General features: G+C 54.0%; 1 protein-coding gene across 1 annotated transcript; it reads right to left on the bottom strand.

Annotated features, from left to right (window-relative positions):
* Nucleotides 1-14,176: 14,176 nt before the first annotated feature.
* On the bottom strand, nt 14,177-17,389 carry Lbx1 (ladybird homeobox 1). The gene is made up of 2 exons (XM_020171257.2): nt 16,468-17,389; nt 14,177-15,775 (listed from the first exon to the last, which is right to left on the bottom strand). Exons 1-2 carry the CDS (start codon nt 16,790-16,792, stop codon nt 15,255-15,257), a joined length of 846 nt encoding a protein of 281 aa, XP_020026846.1. The 5' UTR covers nt 16,793-17,389; the 3' UTR covers nt 14,177-15,254.
* Nucleotides 17,390-26,337: the final 8,948 nt, after the last annotated feature.

Below are 26,337 nucleotides of genomic sequence, written 5' to 3'. Positions count from 1 at the left end.
GTAGCTAGGATTACAGGCATGAACCTCCAGCACCCAGCATCCCTAACCTCTTAAGTGACCCTTTTATTGCTTTCTTTCTCCTGCTCCCTGCTCCTTCTGTGCCTTCCTCCTTAGGGCCTGTACCCAGAAAGAGAAAAGAAACTGCTCATTTCCCCCCACCCCTTCTTTCTTTAGAATGCTTGAGTGTTAGCTAGGCACATGGTCACATAACTGAAGATTGTACTTCCCACCTCCCTTGTAGCAACTAACTTTTTTTTTTTTTTGACAGTACTGGGGTTTGAACTTGGGGCCTTGTGCTTGTTAGGCACGTGCTCTACCACCTGGGCCATGCCTCCAGTCCTTTTTGCTTTAGTTACTTTTCAGATAGGGTCTCCAGTTTTTTCCTAGTCAGGTGTGGGACTGTGATTCTCCTACCTATGCTTCCCAGGTAACTGGGATTACAGCCATATGCCACCATACCCAGCTTTATGCAATTAAATTTTGATTGATATCAGATGTATACCACTTTAAGGTTATAACCTTAAAAAAGAAATGGGTGTGCTGGAGGCATGACTCAAGTGGTAGAGGACCTACCCAACGAGCACGTAGCCCTAAGTTCAAAACCCAGTACTGAAAAAAAAAAAAAAGAATGAGTGTGTATTTCCCTTGCCTTTTCCTTTTCCCACTGACTAGAAGGAGACACGATGGCAGGAGATAGAGCAGCCACTTTGAGCCCATGGATGGGAGTTACCATAAGCCTTTGACAATGACTGACCATAACGAACTACAGTAGGTGCTCAAGAAATACTTTTAGAGGGCTGGTGGTGTGACTCAAGTAGCAGAGTACCCTCCTAGCAAGTGTGAGGCTCTGAGTTCAATCCTCAGTACCACCAAAAAAAAAAAAAGAAAGAAAAAAAAGTAGCAGCCGGCTACTTCCTCAAAGGATGATTCTCAGGTCTTGCTCCTGGCAATTCTTTTCTAATGGCTCTGGAGGAAGGCCCTGAAATCTGAATTTTCTGCAGTTTGGATTAGTACATGGTCAGGCCCATCAGCTGCCCATCTCCTGCTGCCTTCTCTTCCTTAACCAAGGTGAGGGGTGGAGATGGGGAAGGTGACATGCCCTGGCTCTTGTACAGTGACTCCAAGGACCTGAGGATGTCCACAGTGGAGACAGGAAGTAGCACTGTGTCCCCATGGAAAACCACAACAGATCCCAAGAGGAAGTGCATAGAAAGGATGGATGGAGGACATCTTTTTCCCCACTGAAGCCTGAGAGTCAGGATTCCCATTTTCGCTGGTTACTTAGAGGCACTGGAAATTCCCAGTTATCTGGATCTGCATTGCAGAACAAGGTGGTGAGTGGGAGGGGACTGGGTCCCTAAGGCCTATACACAGTCACCAGCATCACCCCACTTGAAAGGTGATCACAGGTCACAGGGGATCTTGAACACCTAGGTGCCCCTTCTCTCTCCTCTCTGTCTCTCTCTGTCTCTCTCTGTCTCTCTCTCTCTCTCTCTCTCTCTCTCTCACACACACACACACACACACACACACACACACACACACACACACAGCCTTCCATCTCTCTTCTAAGGTCAGTCCCAAAATCAAGGTCGAAGACTCAGGGTGTTCTTAATGTGCTGCCTCATCCTATACTGCTCCAGGGGTCCTGCCCACCCGAACGTTGCTTTTCCTAGATGTCCAGGCCTGGAGAATGTCCTGCAATAGGGTGGGAGAAGATCTTAGGCGTGGAACCTTGGTAAGTGTTGTTGTGCAGGATCAAGGGGGGCAGCTTGGCCCCATGTGATCAGATGTGTGGGGCTTGTCAGGGAGCCGGTGTGTTTCAGGCATATGAGGGTCCTCATGGGGCACTGAGATTACCACTGCGTCTCCATCCCTTGATTGCACCCCTTCTCTACCAGGGTGTCACTCAGAAGCTCAGAGAGGTCTCTGTCTTCCAGAGCGGTGCTGTTGCTACCTCTCATTCATTTCTAGCTACACTGAACAGTGTAGCGGTGGACTGGCCCTGGTTTGGCGCTAACTTTTCTCCTGGCCTTTCCATCTGTAGTGTGCTACCTGGGGAACACAGCCAGTCCGGGTGAGGCTTTACCTGCACAGCGAGGGGAAATTCCTTTATATAAAGACATGTGTATGTGTATGCATACATGTATATATAATTTTATTTTTAATTGGAAAGTGAAAATTGTATGTGTTCATGGTGTCCAATATGATGTTTCGGTGTGTGCATACATTGTAGAATATGGGAAGAAATTCCTAGCCTTCTAGGCACCTTTTGGGGGCAACTGGCCTAGCAGCGGGAGAGAAAGAGGCAAGATTAGCAGAGAGCTAGCAGGAGAGGTGGAACTCAGCAGCACTGAGTCATCTCTTCCCTGTGCAAACCCAAGAAACCTGCTTGGGGACTTCTTTCCTGAAGGCAAGGGCGTAACTAAAGTGACTGGAAGATCAGTTCCGGAATTAATTTCTCAGCCATCTCGCGCAGCGACCGAAACAGTGCCAAACCATAGACAGCAGAGGGAGCTCTTGCCTAACCTTTACCGGGCGGAGGCGTGGGCAAGAATACGAACTTTGGAAGTCCGGCGGGTTCGGATTTTTGTTCCAACTGTCCGGGTGACTTCCGAGTGGGGCGGTCAAGGGAAGAAATAGGGATGACTAGGGACTCGTAACTTCCCCATTAGGCGCTCAACCAGAAGAGGGAGCGGCGTTTTTGCTTCCCATTGCAGAGACATAGAGTGGCCACTATCCTAACGCCACCCCATACCCAATCCTGAAAGTGAGTCACCTAGGTCTGCGGGTTCCAAGGAGGAGACAACCCCCACCCCCACCCCAGTCGTACAAATACTATTTTGATGCAGCGCACCCTAAAGTATTAGTGCTAGGAAGTGGGGGTGAAGCGTAATCATGAACGGGCTTTTGATTTTTATCTATTTATTTTTGCTGGTACTGGGGCTTGCACTCAGGGCCTCACACTTAGGGCTTTTGATTTGAACGTGAGACCGCGACTGGGTAGGTATTGGGGTTTCAGGTGGTGTAGAGGAAGGGTGGCTGAAGGGCACTTGCTGCTGTGGAGCGCTGCCACAACTGCCGCTAGATGGCGCTCGAAGCCCGCGTCACAGAGAATAGCGGGGATGGCGGGGATGGAGGGGGCTGACTTGGAAACCCAGAGGACAGCAAGAACAAGGAGCGAGGTTCGAGGATCCCTGAAACAGCTCACTGAAACTGAGGGCCGGCCTTGGTACACGAGGGACTAGGGAGCAACCATCATTCGCCAGAGGCTTGGGAAGAACAAGGTCAAAAGGGAGTCAAAAGCACGGCTGCAAGGATAGAAAATGAGTGCCCCGGCCTTCCTCTGGAGCTGGAGTGGGGATTCCTGGTCTCTTAGTCTGTCATCGGCCCATCTGCCTCTCTCAATTTATGAATTCCGGGGATTTTTTTTTTTTTTTGGTTTGTACATGGCGGCATTTACAAAAATCTGAGGCCGCTGGGAGAAGAATTCTTCGGAGTTTTGAGTCCAAAATCGTCCTGGAAGAGCCAAAAGCACGTACATCTGCTTTTCTGCCTGAATTTGTGGGCCCCGCCCCCATCCCGCTCATTGGCCCAGACTGCCCTCGGTTGGATCTCAGGTGGGGGTGTGGGCGTGAGGATCTCGGGAGCTCAGGGTTCCCTTCCTTGCTCACCCTCAGCGGTCACCCCCTATTCCCGGGAAAGGGCTTTAAATTTGTCTAGTCACTCTGGGAACACACACACACACACACACACACACACACGCCCTTCTCTGCTGAGGCCTTTTCTGGACTGATCCATCAGTCCCATTCTGGCTTCTCATCACCGCCTGCAAATTAGAGGGAATCGGATGCCTCCAAACTTATGGGGCCCTCTCCCCATCTCTCCGCGGGGGCGGGCCCAGGGGAGAAATAGAGCTAAGTCTGGAGCCTGTGCGGAAGGAAAGGAAGACAAGACCTGGAACACTAAAGTGACCGAAAGTCCAGCAACGCAAGCGTTAACCGTGCCTGTCGTCTAGGAAATGATATCCGATGAGTGGCGCTAAAAGCTGCCAACTGCTCAGGACAGGTCTATCCGACTGGATCTCTTAATGAACTTGTACCCACCGCTGCTCCCTCAAAAATAAAGGGTGGAGGAGACAGAGTGCGTTCTTCTTGAAGGGGAGATAGAAATCTGGAATCCTAGACTGAAGGGGGCGGGACTGGGCCTTGAAAGGAAGGTGCTTCCGGGATGGTAGGTCCAGGCTCACTCTACCTGCTCCCGGAGTCCTTAGCAGCGATGGGGTGCAGGGGCGAGGGGATTGCCAGGCTTCTGGGGTAGGTCAAGTTTGAAAAGTCTCTGGGTCTCCCTTTGGGAATGCAAAGTCTCCCCGGCTTCGTGTCCACCTCCACCCGCGCCACCGTAAGGGAGCTCGGAGCCAGGCATGCTGCTGAGCAGGTAGCCCTGGACGGTACGAATCCAAGATCCTGGGAGAAATGGATGATTGGGTGTCTGTTGTCCAAAGGTGCCCCATCCACCAGGCCTCCCGGGGAATGGAGCCGTCCGGTGAGAGTCTCCGCCCCCTCCGCGAGGCCGAAGGTATTAGTGCTGGTTGATCAGACTTCATTTCCTTCGAAAATGGAAACATCCAGGGTCCTTAATAAAGTAAATGACGAGAGTTTGGGTGTAATTGGGCTTCCGTTTGGTGGCTATTTCCTTAAACTGACAGTGGGAAAAACAGAAACCCATAGCACCCAGATGTAATCATGTGACTATCACAAGAAGCACGAAGTCGATTAGCGAAAAGCCGGAGTGACGACCGTCCTACAATCTGAGAAATGGGCACAAATGCTTACCCAGACCGAGAGACCCAGGCGGCCCGGACCTTCATACCGGCCTGGCAACCAAGCGCGCTCCTCCGAAACCTTCCGCCTCTGGTCCCAGCCAGAGACCCACCCTGCTGCAGCCAGAGACCCACCCTGCTGCTGCCATAGGAACACAGGGGATCTTTATTTATATGCTGGCGCGGGGGTGGATCTTTTCCTTCCTGGAAGAGGAGGAGCGTCCTCCAGGGTATGGGCGGCCTGGCTGCAAGTCCCCTGACCGCTCCCCCGGCCCGCTCGCTGGCTGCATATTTCTATGCATAATCCAATTTTCTCCGTGACTATCTAGTTAAACTCTTTAACAACAGCTACATAATTAGAATTTGGATTCCCATTAATTTTCCCTGGGCCTCGAACCATTTGCAGCTCACACTGGTAATTAATGCGATACATCACTAACTTTACCCAGCGCCGGCCAGCCCGACTCAGGTCGCTCCGCCCGCGCCCGACTCCTCCGCACCGGGCCCTGACTGTGGACTCTGCTTCTCGGGTGGGGGCCGATCCCCTCCCTCCAAAGCTGAATGCTTCAGCCTGTGCACCCAAAGCCTTCTTTCCAGGAAATTTCACAATTAAAAATATTTATCGGGAGCAGATTTACGTTTCTGGGTTTCCAGTCTCGGGGCGTCTGGGTAGGCTATTAAGAGTAATTAGCATCTTTTGCGCATGCAGATTTACTTCGCTCATTGCCGCATAACTCATCCCTAAAAGCCGGCGCAGGCGAACGCAGGCGCCACAGCCAAGCCGTCGCCAAAGCTACAGCCGCCGCCCGGGTCTGACTCGGGCTCCCCGGGCCCCGCACCCCTAGTACACTGCGAGCTCTACTTCTTTCGCCGTTTTGACTGCTCCAGGCGGGGAAGTACGAGGAACGAAAAGCTCCCACCCTGGAAACCAGTGACGTATGGGCAACCTTAGGTGACTGGGCGAAGACCCAGGTCAGCCTCTCCGACTGCTTGGTACACGCCGTCTGGACTGCAGGCATCGCAATCGTGCACATGTATTCACGAACCAGTGGGCGTCTCTGCGAGTGCACACTAGCGTGCGTGGGAATGCACAAACATATGATTACTAGTGTGTGTTCAGGGGTGCGCAAGGACGCGCGTCGAAAACAGTTTGATCTCTTTCTCTCCTTTCTGCCCTGCTCACCTCCTCTCCACCCAACGGGTTCCCAGGATATCAGTTCAAATGCCAGTTCTAGGCCACCTAGATATGGCACTGAGGCTCTGAGAGCGACTTGGGCCTTCAGTTCCCTTTTACAGAGGCAGAGCCAGCCAGCTAGACTACCGGGAGTACTGAGCGCCCAACAGGGTGGAATTCGGAGTCCTGACTCCCGACGTCCAAGAACACCACTTGCCTCGTGGGGTTGAGAGGCTGCCAAAGAAAGCGCAGGCAAGAGTCCAAGGTCACTGAAGAGAGGCTTTCGAAGTCCCTGGGGGCGCTGGGGGAATATGTGTGTGTGTGTGTGTGTGTGTGTGTGTGTGTGTGTGTGTGTGACAGAACCAGGCTGATTAAGGGGGTGGGAGGATGAAGGGTGGGTCGGACAAAGGGACAAAGTGGTGATAGAAGGATCTGACACTAGAAGCGCCTCTCTGGCTCCCGCAGTCTGGGCCGAGGCACCCACCCCGGGTTCGTTATTAACGCACTGGGAAGTCCGCGAGCCGCCCAACTTTCTTCTCTTTAATGAGCCTAGAAGAAGAGGCTGCCCTGAAGGGGTTTGTTCATTAAAGATGTAGCTGGAGGAATATTGTCTCATTAATTATCCGGTTTTAATTACACTCCTACCCTTTGAATCCGGAGATAGGAAAAGTTGATTTGGTGGTGCCGCCCCCTCTACCTTAAAGAGTCCAGGAGGGCTAGAGGACAAGGGGTAGGGCAAGGAGGAGGAGCCGGGACATGGGGACTGTGTGTGCCCCCAGGGTGTGGACAGGTGTCTAGGGTGTGTCCGGTGAGACTCCAAGGTGAGGTGTCTCCATGCCTCATGTATGTACGAGGTCTGTGTGTGGATCTGACAATATGCGTGTGTCTGAATGTGTGTGACCACGTGCGCCTGAGAGTCTGTGTGAACGTGACTTGGGTATTTATGTGTGCTCTTGGTCTGTGTGTGATTCTGTGCGTCCGGGTGTGCATGTGGGTAGCTGAGTGTGTCTACACACAGGCCTCAGAGCAGGGGTCTAAATGAACAGGAGTGTGGCTGGATAGCTGTGGTTGTGTGTCTTAGGCAGTGGCTTCCTGCCTGTGAGTTCAAGTGACAGTGTCTGACAGTGTCTCTGGGACTCTGCTGTGTGTGCATATGCCTCCGTATATGAGTGATGTGGTGGGTGGGGGCTGAGTGACTGAAGTATCCCAGGAGTTGTACTGCTCCAAGGACGTTCCTCAGTTTCTGAGTCTCTAGGCCTGGGGCGCCACCCAGAAATCATGGTTCTTGGGGAGAGTTATTTTAGGGGATTCTCGTCCCTTGTCAGGCCAGTGCAGCGCTAAAGCGGGGGCCGTTTTCCCTTTAAATCGCAGACACTTTGACAGGGGACATTAAGGACCCGGCTGCTCAGGCTGAGCAGATCATAAAACCGGACAGGCAATTTCTGCTCCCGCCAAATAGCCGGGCAAACTCGTTCTGCATCTTTGGTTTTAATGCACTAAACTGGCAGCTAAGCAGGGAGCGAGCAAAGGAGGGGGGTGGGAAGCCCCCCCCATACATCGGCGGACACACCGGCACACAGCACAAACACCCCTTCAACACCCTGTGCCCCACGCCCCGCCCTGCCCCCCCCACCGGCGGAATTATCAACTAGAATTTGATTAATATGCAAATCGCAAGCAAACAGCTCCATATAATTCTTTCAGTGGAGAGTAATTAATCACCAGTTAAAGCAAATTAATACATATATCAATTTTGTCAGAAACATGCTTAGTTCAATCGCCCGTAAAATTGAAGTTTGAAGTATTAAGAGGCTCTGCAGAAACGCCAGGACTAAAACTTTCAAATTGATCCTATTTAGTAATCAATCAGGCTCTCCCCTCAGGTTAATCTGCCTAATTTTTCATCTCAAATCATACACTTTACTGACACGCCATCTAGCAAACAGTCGATAAAAAGTTAACAAAAATGATAACGACTCCAGCCAGAGCCATTGTGCTGGGCGGGTGGGCAGCAGAAGGCTTTGATTGCATTTCTGGGGTGGTTGGGGGTTTGGTTTTTTTTTTTTTCCCTGGGCCAAGGGCTGGGAGCTGCCCCAGACAGCCAAGTTTCCCTATCCTACCACCCTTGTCTGCTGTCAGCTGCGCTCTCAGCTGCTGGACTCCCTTCAAAACACCAGCATCATTTCCATCGAAGTCCTCTCAGACAGCTAGCTCCCTCCCCACTCCTGTGCTTACTGTCAGGAAGCCTGTGCCTTGAGTGCTTCCAGTAACTGTGTCCTGTGCCTCTGTCCCTGTGCCTGTATTGTATGTAGAACCGTGGTGACAGCGTGTGTCTAACAGCGAAGGTTTGTCTGTTTAATTCCTGTGTATGTGATCAGCTGTCTGCATTTGGATCAGTGTGCTGTGTCAGTGTACACAGGATGGCACTGTGTCCAGGCATCCTGCGTGTCTGTGTCATTTGGGATGCATATAACTGGGTATCTGCCTTGTAGGTGTCTGCCTTGTGTGAGAGCCTGTAGGATTGTGTTGTGAATACTGTTGTTTGGCTGTGGGCCTGCCTGGGCCCTCCCATCATCTACATGTGGATCTCCAGCAGCAGGATCGATATGCTCTGTCACAGACATCAGGAGAGGAGACAGTCCCTATGGAGACCCAGACTCTTTACCTTGAACAGCCTCTGGGAAATGGAAGGGGTCACCTCTTTCCCATCTAACCCTCCAGCTCAACCTCTGTGTTGGGGGGATAAGGAAGAGGAAGGAAAGATCTCCATTTCTGAGCAGAGGGGACTCAGGCCTGGATCCCCTCTCCATAGAGCCCTAGATCCACTGCTTCTGATATGGGCCCCTGAATTTGGGAGTGCAGACACTCGGGGGTGCCACATCCACACCCAGATGTTCAGCTCATCTTGAAACCCTGTATACACATGCTGATAACTAAACCTGTCAGGTCCCAGGATACATACAGGTAACCAATCTTCCTTCCACACAGCCTCCACCACACTCAAAGATAGCTAGCAACATCCAGTACTCCATGGCCATGTCCACATGCCAAAACTGATTCCAAAGTAGGCAGGACTCATTCACTCCCAGTCTGCTGGGAGCATGACCCATTCCACATGGACAGCTATGCAATTGCCATGTCTCCCCCAGTTTGGGCACAGCTGAGCCCCCACAAGGAAGAGGAACTTCCCTTGAGTGAGGTGGGGGAAGCTAGGCCACCTAAGACTGGTGTTTTCAAGAATTGAGCCACTGATCGCTCCAGAGATATGAGGTCAGCCTTGTGAACAACTTGAATGAAAGGGGGCAGCAGGGCAGCCAGGGGACAGCAGAGGATACCAGCTCCTCCCCAACCCATTCCTTAAGAAGAAGAGCCCACACCTTCATAGTTTGCTGCCCCCAAAGTAGACTCACACCCCTGTCCAAAGTTCTCTGTCTCACCACTCACTCCTCTTGTAAACCACCTTCTCTTCAAGTCAGGTGCCTTTTGTCCCTGCTCCCCAGGTGGCACGAGTAAATTTGAGTAGCCAGCTTGGTCAAGCCGTTTGGAGCTAAGATTCCTGTTGTTTGTAGCTTCAGTTCCACATCAATGTTCACTCTCCCAGTTATCTGCCCACACCAGCTCCCTGAACACAGCACACACCTCAGCATTGCTCACCCACCGGTCACATCTACCCCAGTGACAGCCCGATTCTTTTCCTCTCCATTGCACAAATTTAGTCACACCTAGTTGCACACATTAGTTTGAGACAATCGGCTACACAGAATACAGCAGCATACACCTAGTCGCCCCCAGTTGCAGTGCTCTGTTTCCATCAATAGCTGCACATGCTCAATCTCTCAGTTGCACACACTCAAGAAATGCACCCTTGTTGGTCCCCACTAAGCTCACAAACATACCCTCAGCTCCATGCCTCTCCCAGGCCTGGCAACTGTGGGGAAGAGAAAGAGTGAGTTACTGATGGCAGCTGGGAGCCTGGGAGGGCAGAGGTGATACCCCTACTGGAAACTGAAGGTGGGAATTCTTCTTCCAGGTTTTACCTTTCCGTGCCCACAGGCAATAAAGCCCAGGAACCCTCAGTTCCTTTACTCTGGTCCCAAGAACCTGTCTTTTGGGAAACTGAGCCTGTGGATATGCCCAGAATCCAGGCTCTTAGGCCTGCCAATGTTTGCCCCAGCCCTCCCTACCTGCTCACCATCAGTCTTGAGATGCACCCATTTCCCATAGGATCCCTCACCTTTACAGCTAGCCCAGTCACCAGCACCTAGCTCACCCAGCTCACTCACCACACACACCTGGAGCCACACATGCTTCTTCATTTTCCCCCAGTAACCCTCCTCACCTCAGCTCCCTCAGGTTCCCTGTTCCTCTTCCCACATGCCTTGCAGTCCCACCCTGACCCCTTATCTGACTGCTCCCCTTACATCTCCAAGATTCCTTTATATCCTCTCCTAGGTGCCAGTGTTTGGGGAGCATGCATATTGTAGGCACAGACTACTTCCTGCGCACCAAGAAAAGGGGGCTGTTTGTTGGGGATGGGGAGCGAAGCCTAGGCACGCCTGGGTTCCCATAACTGGGAAGTGGCAGGACGGAGTGAGTGGACTTTCCTGGACCCGGCGGCTCAGAAGGGTGGGGAGGAGGGGGTCCCCGCGGCGTCGGGCAGGGGCGGAGGGGAGGCATGCGGCCCCAGCCCGTCCCTTTCAGGGGGGACTCATGCATCAAACTTCAATTTTCCGGACGATTGAATTAGTGATTTTTTTTCTCCTGAACTAAAATACACTTAAGTCTTTGGGATTAATTACCACGTTCTGGTCCCTCAGACTGGAGTATTACTTATCGGAGCTGCGTCTGACACCAGCCCGACACCTCGTAAAATAAGGAACTGCGCCTCCTGGCCTCACCCGGCGCCGCCCGCCAGGCCGCCGAGCCGGGAAGGCGGAGCGGAGAAAGCCGAGGCAGCCGGCCCCAGCCGCACTGCTCGGCCTGTCCGCGCAGAGTAGTGACCAGCTCTGAGAGCAGAGACCAGTTGTGTCCTGGGACTTGGCAAGCTGCGCCGAAGCCCCGGGACCCAATAGGTAAGGGTGAGAACAAAGCCTAGCCGTCTCCCCTGGGCGGCCGGGAACCGAAAGTGGGTCCGTAGAGAAGCCAGATTCCTGGGGAAACTTATCAACAATGGCCCTGGGCAGTGATGGAACTCTGGCTAAAGGGACGAGTTTAACGAACTTCGCCCAAAGAGTGGGCGTGGGGCCTACAGCCCCTCACTCAATTCATGCCACATTCAAATTTACACTCAGATGCAAAGAAGAGACACCAGTGCATATGCCCCGCTTCCACGGAACCCACTCATGGGCACACACACTACACACAGCCAAGACAAGGCCTAGCAGGCACCCGATAAGACCAAGGCCCTAACTTTGAGTTCCATGCCCTTCTCGCATCACGAGTCCCAGCGGCAGCACCAGAGGCCCAAGGGCATTGGGCAAACCTTGACCGCGAGCGGGTATCAGCCGTCATCAGAGCTCGTAGAGCTAAGGAGAGATGGGCTAGAACTCAGGCCTCCCTGGATCCTAGCCCCTCGCTTCCGCCTATGGCCAAGCCTCTCAGCTCTAACTCTCAGTTGCCCACTTCCTACTGCCCCTTGCTTAATAGAGCCTGGAGGTGAGCCCCAAACTGCACTTCTTGGGCCTCAATCACCTCAAGGGGTCGGTGGGGGTCCTGAAGCCCAAGGGCATCCTGTCGAGGCATCGAAATAAGCAGAGTAGAGGTGACTGTGGCTCGGGTCCACTCCCAAAATTGTGCGGGGACCCAGCGTCTTCCCCCGCTGGGGCTCAGCCTAAATAAGATCCTTTTGTACACCTTCCGTCCACCACGGCCAGGTCCTCCTTCCACTTGTCCTTCTTTCTAGCCTATAGAAACAACGGATCACTTCTGTCTTTCAAGGCCAAGCGAGGTCCCATGCCACCTCCTCCATGAAGCCATCGCCACCCTGGGACCCCAAGCAGTCGCTCCGAATTTTTCCTTTAGCTCTGCTCTGCCCCGAAGCCATGGTCTCCTAGTAGAGACCAGGGTGCTTCCGGGCCTGCCCACTAGACTGGGAGCTCCTTGAGGGCAGGAACTTGATTTGGTTCGTTTCAATTTCCCTAGCTACCTGCGCATAATAAATATTTGCTGAATTGAATTGATTTCTCTGTTTATTTCATTAATCTTTTTCTTTCATTTTTTCCTCTTTCTTTCCTCCTTCCTTCCTCCCTCGTTATTTTTTATTTCTTGGTTATATTCAATTGTCATGTTTTTCAGGCTCATTAAATCCATTTAGAGACAAAAGAATAAAAGGCAGAAGGGGAAGGGAGGGGGAGGAGGAAAGGGGGAGGGGAGGGGAGGGGGAGGCCAGAGAAGCAAACAAATAACCCGCTTTAACTAGACGGGCGGATAAATGGCCCCGTTTCTCCTCAGCCCCGATGCGCCTGCTTAGCTGCGCGCCCCGCGGGCGCCGCAGCTCGGGTGGGCTCAGCCCCGAGGCCGCCGCCCCCAGCCCGAAGGGACCCAGCAGGGCCCAGCCCAGGGCCGCGAAGCCGGGAGCGGCCGGAGGTGCCAGGGCCGCTTCATTGGGATTCATGGGCGTGTTGGGCGGGCGGCCCGGGGCTCCGGGCGCGGGGCGGGGGCCGGGCGGGGGGTGGTGCGCACGGCGGGCGCAGATGCCCGGGTGACCGCCGCGCCGCGATCCCTGCGCCGCCTTTGTGCCGGGGAGGCGCGCGCGGGGACCTAATCCATCAAATTGTCTACAAATTGTGAAGAAAATTCAAAAACCATATGGTCGCCAGCGCCGGCGCGCTCTGGGCTGCGGAGGGCCACGGCCGTGCCCGCACCGGGAGCCGCGGGGGGCTGGGCCCGGCTATTGTCGCCTGTCAGCGGCCGCCCGGGCCCATTCGTCCCGGCCTTCATGGTCCGCGCTCCGAATTACAGACCCATCCATCCTGAGAGAGGGCGATTTATGTCGCCCGGGAGGAACCGGCCGCACACCCGCGCGGCTGCCCCGCAGCCTCCTTCCTTCTCCAGTCCTCTTCTCTCTCTAATCTCTCTTTCTATTCTCTTTTGCTCCCCTCTGTCTCTGTCTCCCTATCTCTTTTCTCTTTTGGTGTTTATAAATTGTCCTTTCCCCCTCTCTCCTCCCTGTGTCTTTGTGGCTCTCACAGGCTCGGCTCTGGACTGTTTTTCTGTGCTACCGTGTTTTTTCTGTTTCTGGCTGTCTCTTAGTTTTCTCTCGGACACGCACGTTCCTGACTCAGGCCCGGGGGCCCCATCGCCTGCCTGAGACCAGATGCGCATTTCTCACATCAATTTTGAGGAGAAAGAGAGCCGAGCGGCCCGGAGGCGGGACCCTACTCTGGTGACAGCGGCCACTCGCCAGCTCAACGACAACAAAAGCTCAGAGAGAAACCCTCTCTGTCCTGGAAAGTGAAAGCGGCCTGAGTCCCCACCCCCGTCCAGTCACTCTCCCAACGCTGCAAAAATCCAGAATTCCTGAGAGATCCATTTCTCTGTCTGGGGCCCAGAATTTGTGAATGTTACTAGAAATTCACCCTAAATTCCAAGCTCTTTGGGTTCACACACTCAGTGCCCATGTGTGCAATTCAGCCTGCTCTTGTTGCCTTCATCTTCGTTCTTCTTCACTGCCCCCCCGCCCCGCCCCACCTCCACCAAGGATGAGGCTCTCAGGATGCGACCAAAACTTGGAAGCCCCCAAGCTCCACCCTGATGTCCCACTGAGTGACACCTGCCTGTGCACCCCGGGCTTAACCTGTGTATGTGGGAACACAGGTAGAATGCAGAGTCAGGAGTGGGGCACAGAAACGCAGGACAAATTTCCTCTTCACCCTTTGCCCACAGGAATTAATTTTGTGCCATGACGCCCCCCACGTACACACGCGTTTTCTGCCAGTATTGCAAACCTTGAGTTTTACCCGGACCTGGCGAAGCCTGCTTCTCCCCGCCATTTAATAGCTGCTGGGTGATTAGGGACAAGAAGCACCTCCTCCCATTGCTTCTCTTTTGCACCTCCTTCTCATGCCTGCCCTGAAATTCCCCCCAAATCTCCAAGGCTGGGGTGACCGGTTTGAGGAGAAGCTCAGCCTACCTCTGCTTCCATGAATTGAGCCTACTCACTCAGACACGTTGTTCACCGGTTGTAATAAAATGGCAAAGACTTTATTTATCGGAGAAAGAGGCCTCGGGTACAGTCCGGGGAGGAGAGGGCAAGGCAGGAGCAGGGAAGGGACATACAAGACCCACCTTCAACGGGCCACCTTTGTCTAGCCAGGTTGAGCTAGGAGCAGGGCGTTGAAGATGGCAAGACAGACCCAGAATTGCAAAGGGAGGTGGGGGTGAGGGATTGGGTCGGCCTCCTCTCTGTCTCTGTCACATGCAAAAAAATTCTAAAAAGAGTAAAAAATAATTCTAGGGCTTTGGGTTCTGTTTTCGATGGTTGGTTGGTTGGATGTCCCCCTGCTTTGTCCCTAAGAGCCGGACTCCAGCAGTCAGTCTGAGAAAAGGCGGAAGGGATGGAGGAATCTTAAAAATAATGTTAGTGGGCATTGGGAGGCAGAAATGGCATCGAAAACAGACTTCTCTCGCTGGGGGAAGGAAAGATCGATTTTGAAACTTGCAAGTCAGGACCCGGCTGTTCCCCTCACTCCCTTCCCACGCAGGGAAAAAAAAAGGCATAAGGAAATAAAAGAAGTCAACTGTGATGGGCCTAGCGAGATGAGGAGGGAGCGGGCCGGTACATTCGCCACATGCAGAGAAAAATCAAAACAGCCAAGCTGCCCCCTTTTCTAACCGCGAGGTTAGTGTTCGCGGGTCTCGATTCTGCCTCACCCCGGGCCAACCCGGCAGCCCGGGAGCCTTGAAATCATCGAAATCTCTGAGATTTATATTTTTTAAAGAACGAAAAAGATCAGGCTGCAATGGGATGGACCTGCTATGCAGGTCTAAATATACAGAAGCCATACAGAATTGCACGGCCAGGGCTCCCAGGCGGCGGAGGCCGCGTATGGCGGCCGGCTCGGCCGGCCAGACCGGGTTTATTGCTTCGAGAGGGAAGAGGAGGCTGCCATGGGGCCGAGTCCGCGCCCGGGGACGTGGGAGGAGGCGGGAGTTGCAGAGGAGGTCCCAGCTCCCCTCAGCGGTCGGGTCCGAGATCCAGGAGGCGACGAGCGTGCGGGCGCTAGGGGCACCGGGCCGGCGCAAGATTCTGAGAGCCGCTCAATCGTCCACGTCGATCTCTTCGTCTTCCTCATCCTCCGAGCAGTCCTGGCTGCTGGCCCGCTGGTCCGTGAGAGGAGAAGCGGGAGAGAGCTGCAAGGGCCCGGCGCCCGGGGCCTGCGGTGCGCCTGGGGGGAGCGTCGGAGAACCGGGCCTCGACTTGGCCCTGCCACAGCCGCCGCCACCGCCGCCTGCGGCCTCCGAGTTCTGCTCGAGTTCCGCCAGTGCCACGATGTCCATCTGCCCGCTGGGGCCCAGTTTCTTGGCGGACTCCACGTCGGCCTTCATCTCCTCCAGGTCCCGTTTGAGCTTGGCACGACGATTCTGGAACCAAGTGATGACCTGTGCGTTGGTGAGGCCCAGCTGCTGCGCGATTTGGTCACGATCTGCCGGGGACAGGTACTTCTGGTATAGGAAGCGCTTTTCCAACTCGTAGATCTGGTGGTTAGTGAAGGCTGTGCGCGACTTTCGCCGTTTCTTGGGTGTCTGCCGCTGCCCAAAGATGGTCATCCCATCACGGCCTGGAATGAAAATGACAGTGTAGGTTCGCATCAGGAGAGAGCAAACCCCACCCTGGTTCTGGCCGGTAACTCCCCACCCCACCCAGGCCCAAATCGCCTTCAGTCTACAGCTGTTGCCTTTCCAATTTGATTTCGCCTCCCAGACCAGAGGAAATCTGGGCAACTGCAAATCTCCTTTTTCTGGTCTCCTGGAAATCCGAAGGAAAATTTGTTTTGGTCTCTGCCCCTAGGTATCTAAGAGTTGGTTTGAAAGATCCAAAGTCTCTGAGAACAGGAGAAAGCCAAGTCAGTGAATCCCCGATTGTGGTGCGAACTGTTGGTTCTCCATCCCTTTCCAAATGCCAGACTCTATCCTACCTGGAAGGTCCCAGCAAAAGATTCCCCACACACCAGGAGTAAGCCTGGGAGCACCCAGGCCGCTGGGAACCAGACTGAGCCTGGCAGAGCACGCAAACTGCGGAAAGAGCTTGGGTTCCCACAAACCTCAGATCATCCCGACTCTGGCCTACCCACAGGTCCCTAGATAGCAAGGACTGGGTCCTGTCCCGCCTAACTCCACTCCAGCGGCTCAGGCTGGAGGGCCCTGACAGCCGACGTGAGCAGGGGCGGGCACAGGCTTAGGACACTAACTGCACTGAGCAGGGCACTGAGCGCGAGGCACTGGGGCAGGGGAACCTAGCGGCGGTGCCTACCTTCGGCTGCCTGCAGGACGCTGACCTCCAGCCCCTTAAAGGTCTTGCTGGCGAGCTCCTCCAGCGCGCATAGCGGCGAGGTCTGCGAGAGCAGAGCGCGGCCAGCCAGGGGCAAGCCGCCCGGCGCGTGCTTGTCCGCGGCGGCCAGCAGGTGCGCCGCCCCGCACAGCGAGTAACTTCTCCGTACAGACGGCTTGTTGAGGATGTCCTCAATGCTGAATGGCGTCAGCGGCTTGTTGGAGTTGGCGGGCGGCGGCAGGTGGTCCAGCGGGCTGCGCCGCCGCTCCTCCCCCGGCGCCGCCTTGCCGTCCTCCTTGGAAGTCATCTGGGCCTCGTTTGGGGGCCCGGCCGGGGAGGCTCGGGCCACGGGGACCCAGCCCGCGGGCAGTTCGGACGCGGGAGGGTGCGGGAGAGCGACGAGGGGAGGGAAGGAGGCCGCGTCCGGCAGGGCGCGGGTGGGCACGGGGCTGATTAGCGCGGTTGCTGAGCCAGGCAGAGCCGCGCGGGGCCCCGGGAGGAGAGCGCTGACGCGGGCGCCGCCGCCGGGGCTTCCAGCAGTCCGGGGCCGGAGTCGGGGCGCGCTGTGCTGGGCTCCAGTTTCGCCAGCCCCGGTGCTATTTAAAGGTGTCAGGTGGCTCCGCGGCGGCTCCTGGCCCCGGGTCCTGGCGGCGGCAGTTGGAAGAGCCGAGGCGAGGGCGCCGATCCCGGACTGCGAGGGGAGGTAGAGAGACGGGGCAATTGACTATTGCTAACAAGTTAGCCTTGATCGAGGAGTAATCAATTATCTGCAGCCTCACTTCTCTCTTTCTCCTTTCTCCCTGCTCTCTCTTCTTTCTCTCTGTTCTCGCTCCCCCTATCCTCTTTCTTTCCCTCCCTCCCTCTCTTCTCTCCTCTCAGCTCCCCCCGTCTCTCTCCTTCTCTACCTCTCCCTCGCTCTCTCTTTCACTCTCTGTCTGTCCAATGCAAGCGGCTCTAAGTTGGGAAGCTCATTAATTAGCGGGCCGGGGGTAGGAGGAGCCGGCTGGAATTAGCCTGCCTAATGCGCCTGTCAGTCCGGGCTCCGCGCCGCACTCGGCCCGAGCTGTTTGTAAATTACATTAGCTGCTCCTTTATTGCACCCGAACCTCGGGCGACTGAAAAGCCACCGCCCCCACCCCAAACTGAGAGCCGCGCTCCCTGCGCACCCGCCTCCCGCCGGCCTGGCTGGGATGCCAGCGCCAGCCCGGAGGTCTCAGGATCGCCAGCCCGGAGGTCTCAGGATCTCCAACCCGGGATTTGGAGCCCGAGAAGGGTGGCAGGAACTCCAACCGGGTAGGGACTTGGTCGCCGCGCGGGCCAGGTAAGAACAGGAGCCGGGGTGGGCCCCACTGCTGCCCAGCATGGACTTCTTCGCTCAGTCGAAATCAAGAACCCAGCACCCCTGTTTCCGGACCTTCTTGCCCCTCACCCCAGCCTTGAGCCATGCTCCTGCGAAAGGGGAATCTGAAGTTCCCCCGGGCTGGCCCGCGGGAGATCAGAGCCAGCTTCACAGCCCTGGGTGGGAGACTTGGGGCCCCGGGTGAGGATCCCAGCGGATGGGGGAGGTGGGCAGTCGGATGGCTTCAGTTTGCCCTACGCTGAGAGCGAGGACTAGTTGGTGGCTCTGCGCGCTTCTCCCTTGGCCTGAGCACGAAGCGACCGTCCTACCTTCTTCCGCAATCTTGCACACTCTCTCCTCGGGTCACGGCTCTCGGGGCCCGATAGGGCCACCGCTCATCTGATGACTGGCGTCCGAAAGCTACCCGACCGGGTGCCGGGACTACCGGGGCCGACTTGGGCTTTCCCGCTGCGCTCCGCTGGGGCGAGGGACGAAGCCGGGTTGCCGGCCCCGCCCAACCCAGCGCCGGGCTAAAGTGTACCGGCCGGCCGACTCCAGCTGTTCCGGATGCGGGGTGGGGGCCGAGATGGGGCCTGGCCACCGCTGGGGCTGAGCTCTCAGAAACTCGCAGGGAGGCCCGAGTTCCAGTGAAGCTGGCGACTGAGGACCCCGTGGCCTGGAATCTGTGAATATAAGGCGAGCATTTTGTGTGCATCGTTATTTGGAGAGGTTTATGTTTTTGAATATGTGTATTTGTGTGCGGTTCTCATGTGGGATTTATGAAAACGTATGTGAACCTCTGGGCATAAAGGCAGGTTTGAACCTCAGCAATGTCTTCCGTTTACCTGAGGCACGTCAGCGGGACTGTACCTTCTTTCTCCATACCCTATCTGGTTTGGGTGGAGGCCCTAATTTTCCATTTCTGCCCCTGGAGAACGGAGAGGGCTAGAGTCAGGGGAAGAAGAGCTCTTTCAACATTCGGCAGACACAGACCTCACGGCTTTGTTTGTAAACTCCTGGGTGACAGTGTAGTCTGGCCTCTCAGTCTGGACCAAAGAGGCCAGTTGGAGGACTTGTAACCCAGGGTAGAGGTTGGAATGTGATGAATGGGACTTCTTGCCTCCCCCTACCCCATCCCACCCCATACCTGCCCCGGAGAGGGAGTGAACTCAGTTGGGTTATGGGGCAGGGAGCAAATTCTGTCTCCTCTCCATGCCTCCAGCAGAGGGGTCTCTGCATATCAGAGATAGGTTTCTTTATCTCACATTTAGTTGTGTTTAGAATCATGGCTTGCAGCTCTCAGGAGTAAAAGAGACCGATAAGAAGAAAGAAGAAAGGATTCTTGTGTGTGGGCCCCAGTGCTGACCCAGTCCTGCTTGGGAATGTTGGAAGAGAGTAGGATACTCTTTGCCCTGAATTTTTTTTGGGTGGTGTTGGGGGTGGGGACAGGTGCTCAGGGGATCTCAGTTCCCTCAGAACTGCAGATCTATCCCTAGGGCAGGTGGCATCCCTGTTTCAGATGCATCCTGGCTGCTCTGGAAGCCATGAGGGGATGCTGGGACTGGTGGAGAGGAGAGGGTGCCAGGGAAGGCTTGGTAGTCAGGGAAGGATGGGTCTGTTCTCTCCTGTTACTTCCTGCCATCAGGATCCTGCTTCAGCCTTCTCCTACCATAACCCCAAGCTCCCCACACGAGCTCAAGGCCAGGCACCTGTCCCCCCATGCTAGCCAGGAGGCTTCTATAGGTAAGCGAAATGGGTCCTGAGAAGGAGGGACAGAGGGATAGAGAGAGGGACAGAGGGATGGATGGATGGATGGAGGGAGGGAGGGAGAGAGAGAGAGAGAGAGGCTTCCTCCAATATACCCCCCTTTCCTGTCCTCCTCATTCTCAGCACCTATCACTAGCCTGCAGGACTGGACCTTAAGTGCATGCCCAGCTTCTGCTGTTGTTCACCTCCTAGCCCCTGAAGGCCAGTGTAGTTTAGGGTTACAGGGAGGCTACCAGGAAGGGGTGGCATGTGAATTGGGGAGCAAAAGGGTGCTGTTCCCTGGAAACTTTAGTTTTTGGTCACCCAATGTCAAAGAGGGGGACAACATTCCATGATCATTTATGGTATGGTATTATGTCTACCCATCTCCCCTTCCATGCCTTGCCTGTACCCATCCCTTTGCTGCTTTGGCTTCTTTAGCTGACCTCTTCTCTATGCTCAGGAGCACAGCATGTTTAGGAGCGCATGGTGCCCCTGGTGTTTTGTTGTTTCAGTTGCCTTTGCTGGAATCAGCTGGTCCAGGCCATCTTCAGAAACCAGCCCAACTGTCCCAACAACCTTTTCCCACCCTATGGCCCTACCCCATCCCCACCCCCAAAAAACTATGTGTAGCTGTAGGATCTTCTGGATTCCTAAAAGCCCACATCTACTGGCCTCCCGTACCACTCCTTTAGAGCAATAAGCTATATTTTGGATTTTTGGTTGGACTCCTTCTTCCTCCCACAAGACTTTGAGATCCTCGCAGGCAGGAACCTGGACCTAGGGATTCCTTGCAGCCCAGATCTATCCAGGCCCTGGGGGGACACCCAGCTCTTACCTACCAAATATTGGTTGAACGAGTTTCCATTGAGCAAATAGGGTATAAATGATTATGTAATATAGAGCAAGATGGCTCAGGCCCAGACTCTGCCCCCTCAGAGGAGTTTAGGGATCTTGAGAGAAAGAGGAGGAAGCCTGAAGGAAGATAGAGGTAAGTTGGAAGGAAACCAGCCATCTAGATTTTCTGCCCAGCCCTCTGCTGGGACTACCACACCTGGTGAGGGAGACTCTTGGGCACTTCCCACCCTGAGTCTGCTGGGCCAGTGTCTTTTTCAGTTGGGGCTGGAGGCAGCTCCGCTAGTCTTCTCCAGAGAGAGAATATCTGCCCTCAGAGCCTGACTCCTGGATTCTGCTTCACTGCCTGTTAAGGCTAGGTTCTATTCTCATTCCATCTCCAGTGAAAGGAGGAGGGACTATTCTACCAAAAATCTACTTGCCCTCCCCCCCAGTTTTAGGAATATTCCAGACAAAGTGGAGGAAAAGAACATTGTATGAATTGCCATAATGAGGACCCTGCACACCCAAACAAAATGAGTTATTCCTTCGCACAGAATAATTCACTTGAACCCTCCAGAGGCTCCATCGGATTCAATCCAGATTGTTTGGACAGCCCCATTTGTTTCTAGGTTCTTTGTGTAAGTACCATCATTGGTCCTCAAGCTAGAGTTCCTTCAGAGGAAAGGATCTGACACCTCTTAAAAGGAGTTAACTTGACCAGCAGTCCGGATCGCTTTTGTCCCATGGAGACTGCTACTGTGACAGTCCACATGGAATTCAGAAAATATTTCTTCTGCTATAGAAGTGGATTGCGATAGATGGCCTCCTGCCACTCTGGCTGAGCCAGGACTGCCCATTTGGTTTTTACGTTCTGCCCTGGGCCACTGTCTGTAGTAACAACAATAACTTTGACAATAAATACCATAAGTCCTTACCTTGCCTGACTCCAGGCTGTATTATTCATTTTATTTGTTACTCAGAATCTTTTGAGGAAGCTGCTGCCGTTATCTCTATTTTACACATTAAAAAAAATGGGGCACAGAGAAGTTCAGTAACCTACCCAGAATCACACAGCTTGTATTGAAGTAGTTCAGATTGCAACACTTTTTTTTTTCTGTCTCAAGTCTGCACCCTTAATCCCTGAACTAGGAGGTTCTTAACCAGAGGCCTCCACTTTAAATGGCCTTCTGTTCTACCAACCCAGGATATTGTATGTACTCCAGTACATTTTTCTGGAGTTAGTGTTACCTAACACATTGGATTCTCAAAAGGATTAGAGATTCAGAAAAGGCAAAGGCCAGAATCAGGCCAATGGGGAATGGGAGGGAAGCTGCCTCCTCCCAGGTCTGGGGGAGCAAGGAGCCAGCAGCTCCAAAATTCAGGCTGGGCTCCAAACCTCCTTCTGAACCTGCTTCTGAACCGGCCAGGCCCAGCTTTCCAGACCTGTGCTGGTGTCAGGAGAGGTGGGAGCAGGGTCTGAGGCCAGGCCACTCTTGAAAGAGCCCTACTCCTGGCTCCTCCTCTCCCTACTTCTATTGAATTGAAAGACTTCAAAACACAATGTCAAGGTGGCTTACCACGTGGATCATCCTCTTTCAGGCACTTGAGCCCTGCACAGAAGAAGGGATTGACTATCCTTTGGAAGAGGGGGAGGGAGTGACAGAGACAGGCAGGGCTGGGAAGAGTTCTTGGGAGGTGCTCAAGGTCTGGGTGCCTCCTTCAGATCAGCCTCTTTTTTGCCCCCCTCATCCTAGGCAGAATGGTCTTCCCTTCTCTTCCTGGTGCCTCTTGCCCTGCACTTAGTGCACGACTTGTCTCCTTGGGGAAACCTTCCCTGTCCTATCCAAGTCCTCAGCACATCCCCCTTGGAATCACTGTCACATTGTCAGGAATGCACTGGTTTGTCTGTTGGCCCTTTTGCCTCTCCATCTGGTTTTGAACTTGCGGAGTATGGGACCTCAGTCTCCTCTCTATGCCCCTATGTCGCATGTATCAAGGACTCCCCAAGCATTTGTTGAATGAATAAGTTAAGTGGATAAAGAAAAGACAAAGAGAGAGAGCCAGGAAGAGAATTTAGCCTGTGCCTCAGAGAGAAGCCTAGAGGCCCAAACCAGGCTAGGTGTATTGTTTTTGCCAGCTGTATGTGTGAGGCACCCTGCTGCTCACATCACATACAGAGGCACACACAGACCTCATTCTTTAATGCTTTTTTGGCTTTGGGATGGGAGCTGGGTTCTGGATCCAGTTGGGGTGCTGTGATCTGACTTAGAAATGGGCTTTGCTAGCTGGGTGTAGTGGCTCATACCTGTAATCCTAGCTACCCCAGAGGCAGAGATTGGTTCAAGACCAGCCTAGGCAAAAAAAAGTTTTCAAGATCCCATCTTAACCAATACAAGCTGGGCACTGTGGTATGTATCTGTCATCCCAGTTTCACAGGATAGATTCCCAGTTGTATAGTTAAAAGGAGGATGGCGATTCAGGACACCTGGGCAAAAACCTAAGACTCTATTTATAAAATATGTAAAGCAAAAGGGCTAGGGTCATGGCTTATGTGGTAGAACACCTGCCTCAAGACCCCAGCACCACCAAAGAAAGGGGGAGGGGTTCTTTTTTTTTTCTTGGCAGTACTGGGAATTGAACTCAGGACTTCACACTTGCTAGGCAGGCATGCTACCATTTGAGCCACTCCACCTGCCCTTTTTTTGTGTTAGGTATTTTTGAGATAGGGTCTCATGAACTATTTGCCCAGGCTGACTTCGAACTGCATTCCTCCTAATTTCTGCCACCTGAGGAGCTAGGATTGCAGGTATGAGCATGGCTGTTCTTTTGTTTTTGTTTTTTTTTTAATTGTGGTACTGGGGTTTGAACTCAGGGGCTTGCATTTGCTGGGCTCGGGTCTCACTTTTTTGTTTTATTAGGTTTTTGTTGTTTTGTTTTTGTTGGGGCTGGAGTTTGGACTCAGGGCTTCATGCTTGCAAAGTAGGTGCTCCACCGCTTCAGCCACACCTCCAGTTCATTTTGCTGTGGTTATTTTGGAGATGGGGGTCATTTGAACTACTTGCCTGGACTGGCCTCAAACTGAGGCCCTCCTGATCTCAGCCTCCCAGGTATCTAGGATTACAGGCAAGAGGCACTGGGTGCCTGGCTAGGTTTTTTGTTCGTTTGGTTTTTGGTGGTAATGGGGTTTGGACTCAGGACCTTGCTCTTGCTAGGCAGGCACTCTATCACTAAGCCATGACCCAGCCTTTTTTTTTTTTTTTGAGAGAAGGTCTCCACTCTCCTCCTCCTCCTCTTCCTCCTTCTCCTTTGAAAACAGGATTGATATGCTGGAGTAGTGGCTCAAGCAATAGAGTTGCCTGCCTTGAAAGCGCAAAGCCCTGAATTCAAACCCCAGTACTACCACCAAATTAAAAAAAAAAGGAGGGGGGGACAGAATTGATTCCTCATCATGTGTTGGCCAGAGCAGACAGAAAGAAACTGCAAACATGGTGGTGGTAAAGGGCAGGCAGGAATAGCAAAACAGATACCCATCCCACCCTAATAGCCTAGGGGGATCTGTGAAGAGGGTAAAGGAGCCTGAGTGTGGGTGCATGGATCTTGGTTCTGTTCCTTAGTGGAGGTGCATTTGAGTTTAACTTTGAAAAGCCAGAGCATTTGGGTGAGTGCAGAAGCAGGGACCATTTTGAAGGCAGGAGAATAGCCAAGTAAGAAATGCCAGGCCAGAAGGAGTCAGGGTGTCCCTCTGTCGCCTGGGTGATGAGCTGCTGGGGTCAGGATGAAACCAAGTCCCTTGTGCACTCCCAGCATGTCTGCAGCCTGGGGACAGGAGCTGTTTAGGGCTTGAGGGAAGGGTTTAAGAGAGGATGCAACCAGACCTGTGAGTGGACAAGCAATGGGGGCTCCCTTCTCCTTGTTGCCTAAGAGCTCCAAGAACTGACCTTCACTCTTACTAATCCAGGCTGCCCAGGAACTCTGGTTCGGTGCAAAACTGCCAATAGTGTGGGCGCCCTCCATTCTGCAGACACCTCCCTGCCTTTGGGAGGACTCTAGGCAGCAGGGACTGGGCTGGGCCAGGTGGAAAGGCAGAGGGACCGAAGGTGGAGAGGCCAGGAGACTGAGGAGCGGGCCGCCTGCCTAGGCGGGCACGGGAAAGGCCTGAGTCAGGCTTCTGGTAATAAACTGCACGTGAATAATTCAGCAGCTGCGCACAGGCTCATTGCATTAGCGCCTCAACCGCCCTGCCTACCCGCCAGTCCCAGCCAAGCGCCTAGCGGAGGGGGCCACTAAGGGGCATGAGAAAAGCAGGCGGGTAGAAGACCCCCTGCCTTCTGATGTGGAGAGCCTCAGGCTCCAGGTCAGAGGCCTCCTGGGCAGTGCTGTCCCAGCAGAGGCGCTCGTAAGCCCCAAGACCCTGGGCAAGAGATGACAGGAACGACTGAGGCCAGAATAGGGAAAAGAGAGATGCGGGGTATCTGACCTGTCGAAAGCCTGCCACCCGAAGTGCCCAACCGCAGGGCGATCGTTGGCCAGCGTGGCACTAAACAAAGTGAAGACCGGGTGGGTCCTGTGCTGGGAGGCGGGATGTCTTGACGCTGCTTCGTTCTGGCCGGGATTTTCCTTGCGATCGAAACGAGGCGTGCACTAGGGAAGGCGCAGGGTCCTCCACCTGCCCTGGACCCAGGTTTCCTGACCTGTGCTCCCGCCTCTCCCAGGCCAATTTCGGACGTGTCAGACGTGTCTACCTGTACCGCGGCACTGGTCCTGATGCGGGGAGGGAGCCACGTAAGTCCTGGTTCCGTTCCCAGTGGGGGTGACATTTTGAGTTGAACTTTGAAAAACGTTAGGCTGTTGGGCCTGGGAGAGAGGTTAAATGCTTCACGCCTGCAACCTTATTTCGTTTGAGTGCAACCAGCTCCCTTTGGCCCTTCCTGCTTCCTACATGCCCTAGGGGTTCCTGATCTCGAGGGATCATATACATCTCATCTCACATACACCAACGCCTCCAATTCCTCCAGTTTCACCGATTCCTCCAGTTCCTGTCCACTTCTTTCACTTCCATTAGTCAACCCCACCCGATCTTCCGCTGCCGGATCCTTTCCCACGCAGCTGCAATTCTGCAACTTGGTGAGTCTCTGGCCGAGATCCTCCCAAGAAGCGCGGAGTTGGGCCCTACCCTGGTCTTCCTTGTATCCTGTCATTAGGAAGGCAGCCGTCCCCCGCCTCTGTCCCCATCTTCCTCCTCTGTCGCTGCCTCCTCCTCTTCCTCTTCCCTGGACCACTACGTATTTATTTTGGGGGGCCGGTACTGGGGTTTTAACTCAAGGCCTCACACTAGCTAGGCAGGCACTCTGCCACTCGAGCCACTCCGCCAGCCGGACTTACTCCTTTCGTAGTGATTTTTCTTCGTTGCATGAGGTACCGCCGGGGCAGCCCTGGACTGGGGAGAGCCTGGATTTACCCTTGCGCTGTTGGCGTTGGGTTCTCTGCCAAGCTCCAATGACTTCTGGGAGAATCAGCAGGGCAGCCCAGGTACTTCTCAGACACAAGTGAAGTAGGCTGATGGCAACTTGACCTCAGCAGACCGCAGCACAGCTGGCTGGCTGTGTGATCTTGGGTGTTCTTAACCTCTCTGAGCCTCAACTGTGGCAAAGAGCGTGAGAGCTAGGGAGGGTGAGCAGAAAACTATGCTTTTGCTAGGAGTTGGGGCCTAAGGAGGAAATGGGGAGAGAATTCTAGGTCTGAAATGGCCATTTACTTTAAGGAATAATTTTGGGAACTGCTTCTTATTTGTTCTTATTTATCTTTTACAGCTGACAGAGTGCCAGGCATTTGAATCCTTCTCTTCAATCTTCGCCACGTCTCCATTTTGCCAAAAGGAAAAGGAAACTGAGATTAAGGTCGAGTGCTTTGGTCAACTCCACAAGGGAGAT

Source organism: Castor canadensis, chromosome 7 (assembly GCF_047511655.1).
Source record: "Castor canadensis chromosome 7, mCasCan1.hap1v2, whole genome shotgun sequence".
Lineage (NCBI taxonomy): Eukaryota > Metazoa > Chordata > Mammalia > Rodentia > Castoridae > Castor > Castor canadensis.
This window is presented reverse-complemented; position numbering and strand designations above follow the sequence as displayed.

What these genes read in the sequence shown, in the direction of transcription:
- Lbx1 (XM_020171257.2), bottom strand. Translation starts at nt 16,792, where the DNA reads ATGACTTCCAAGGAGGACGGCAAGGCGGCGCCGGGGGAGGAGCGGCGG. An exon ending in CGTCCTGCAGGCAGCCGAAG is followed by an intron (nt 15,776 to 16,467) that starts GTAGGCACCGCC and finishes TTTTCATTCCAG; the next exon opens with GCCGTGATGGGATGACCATC.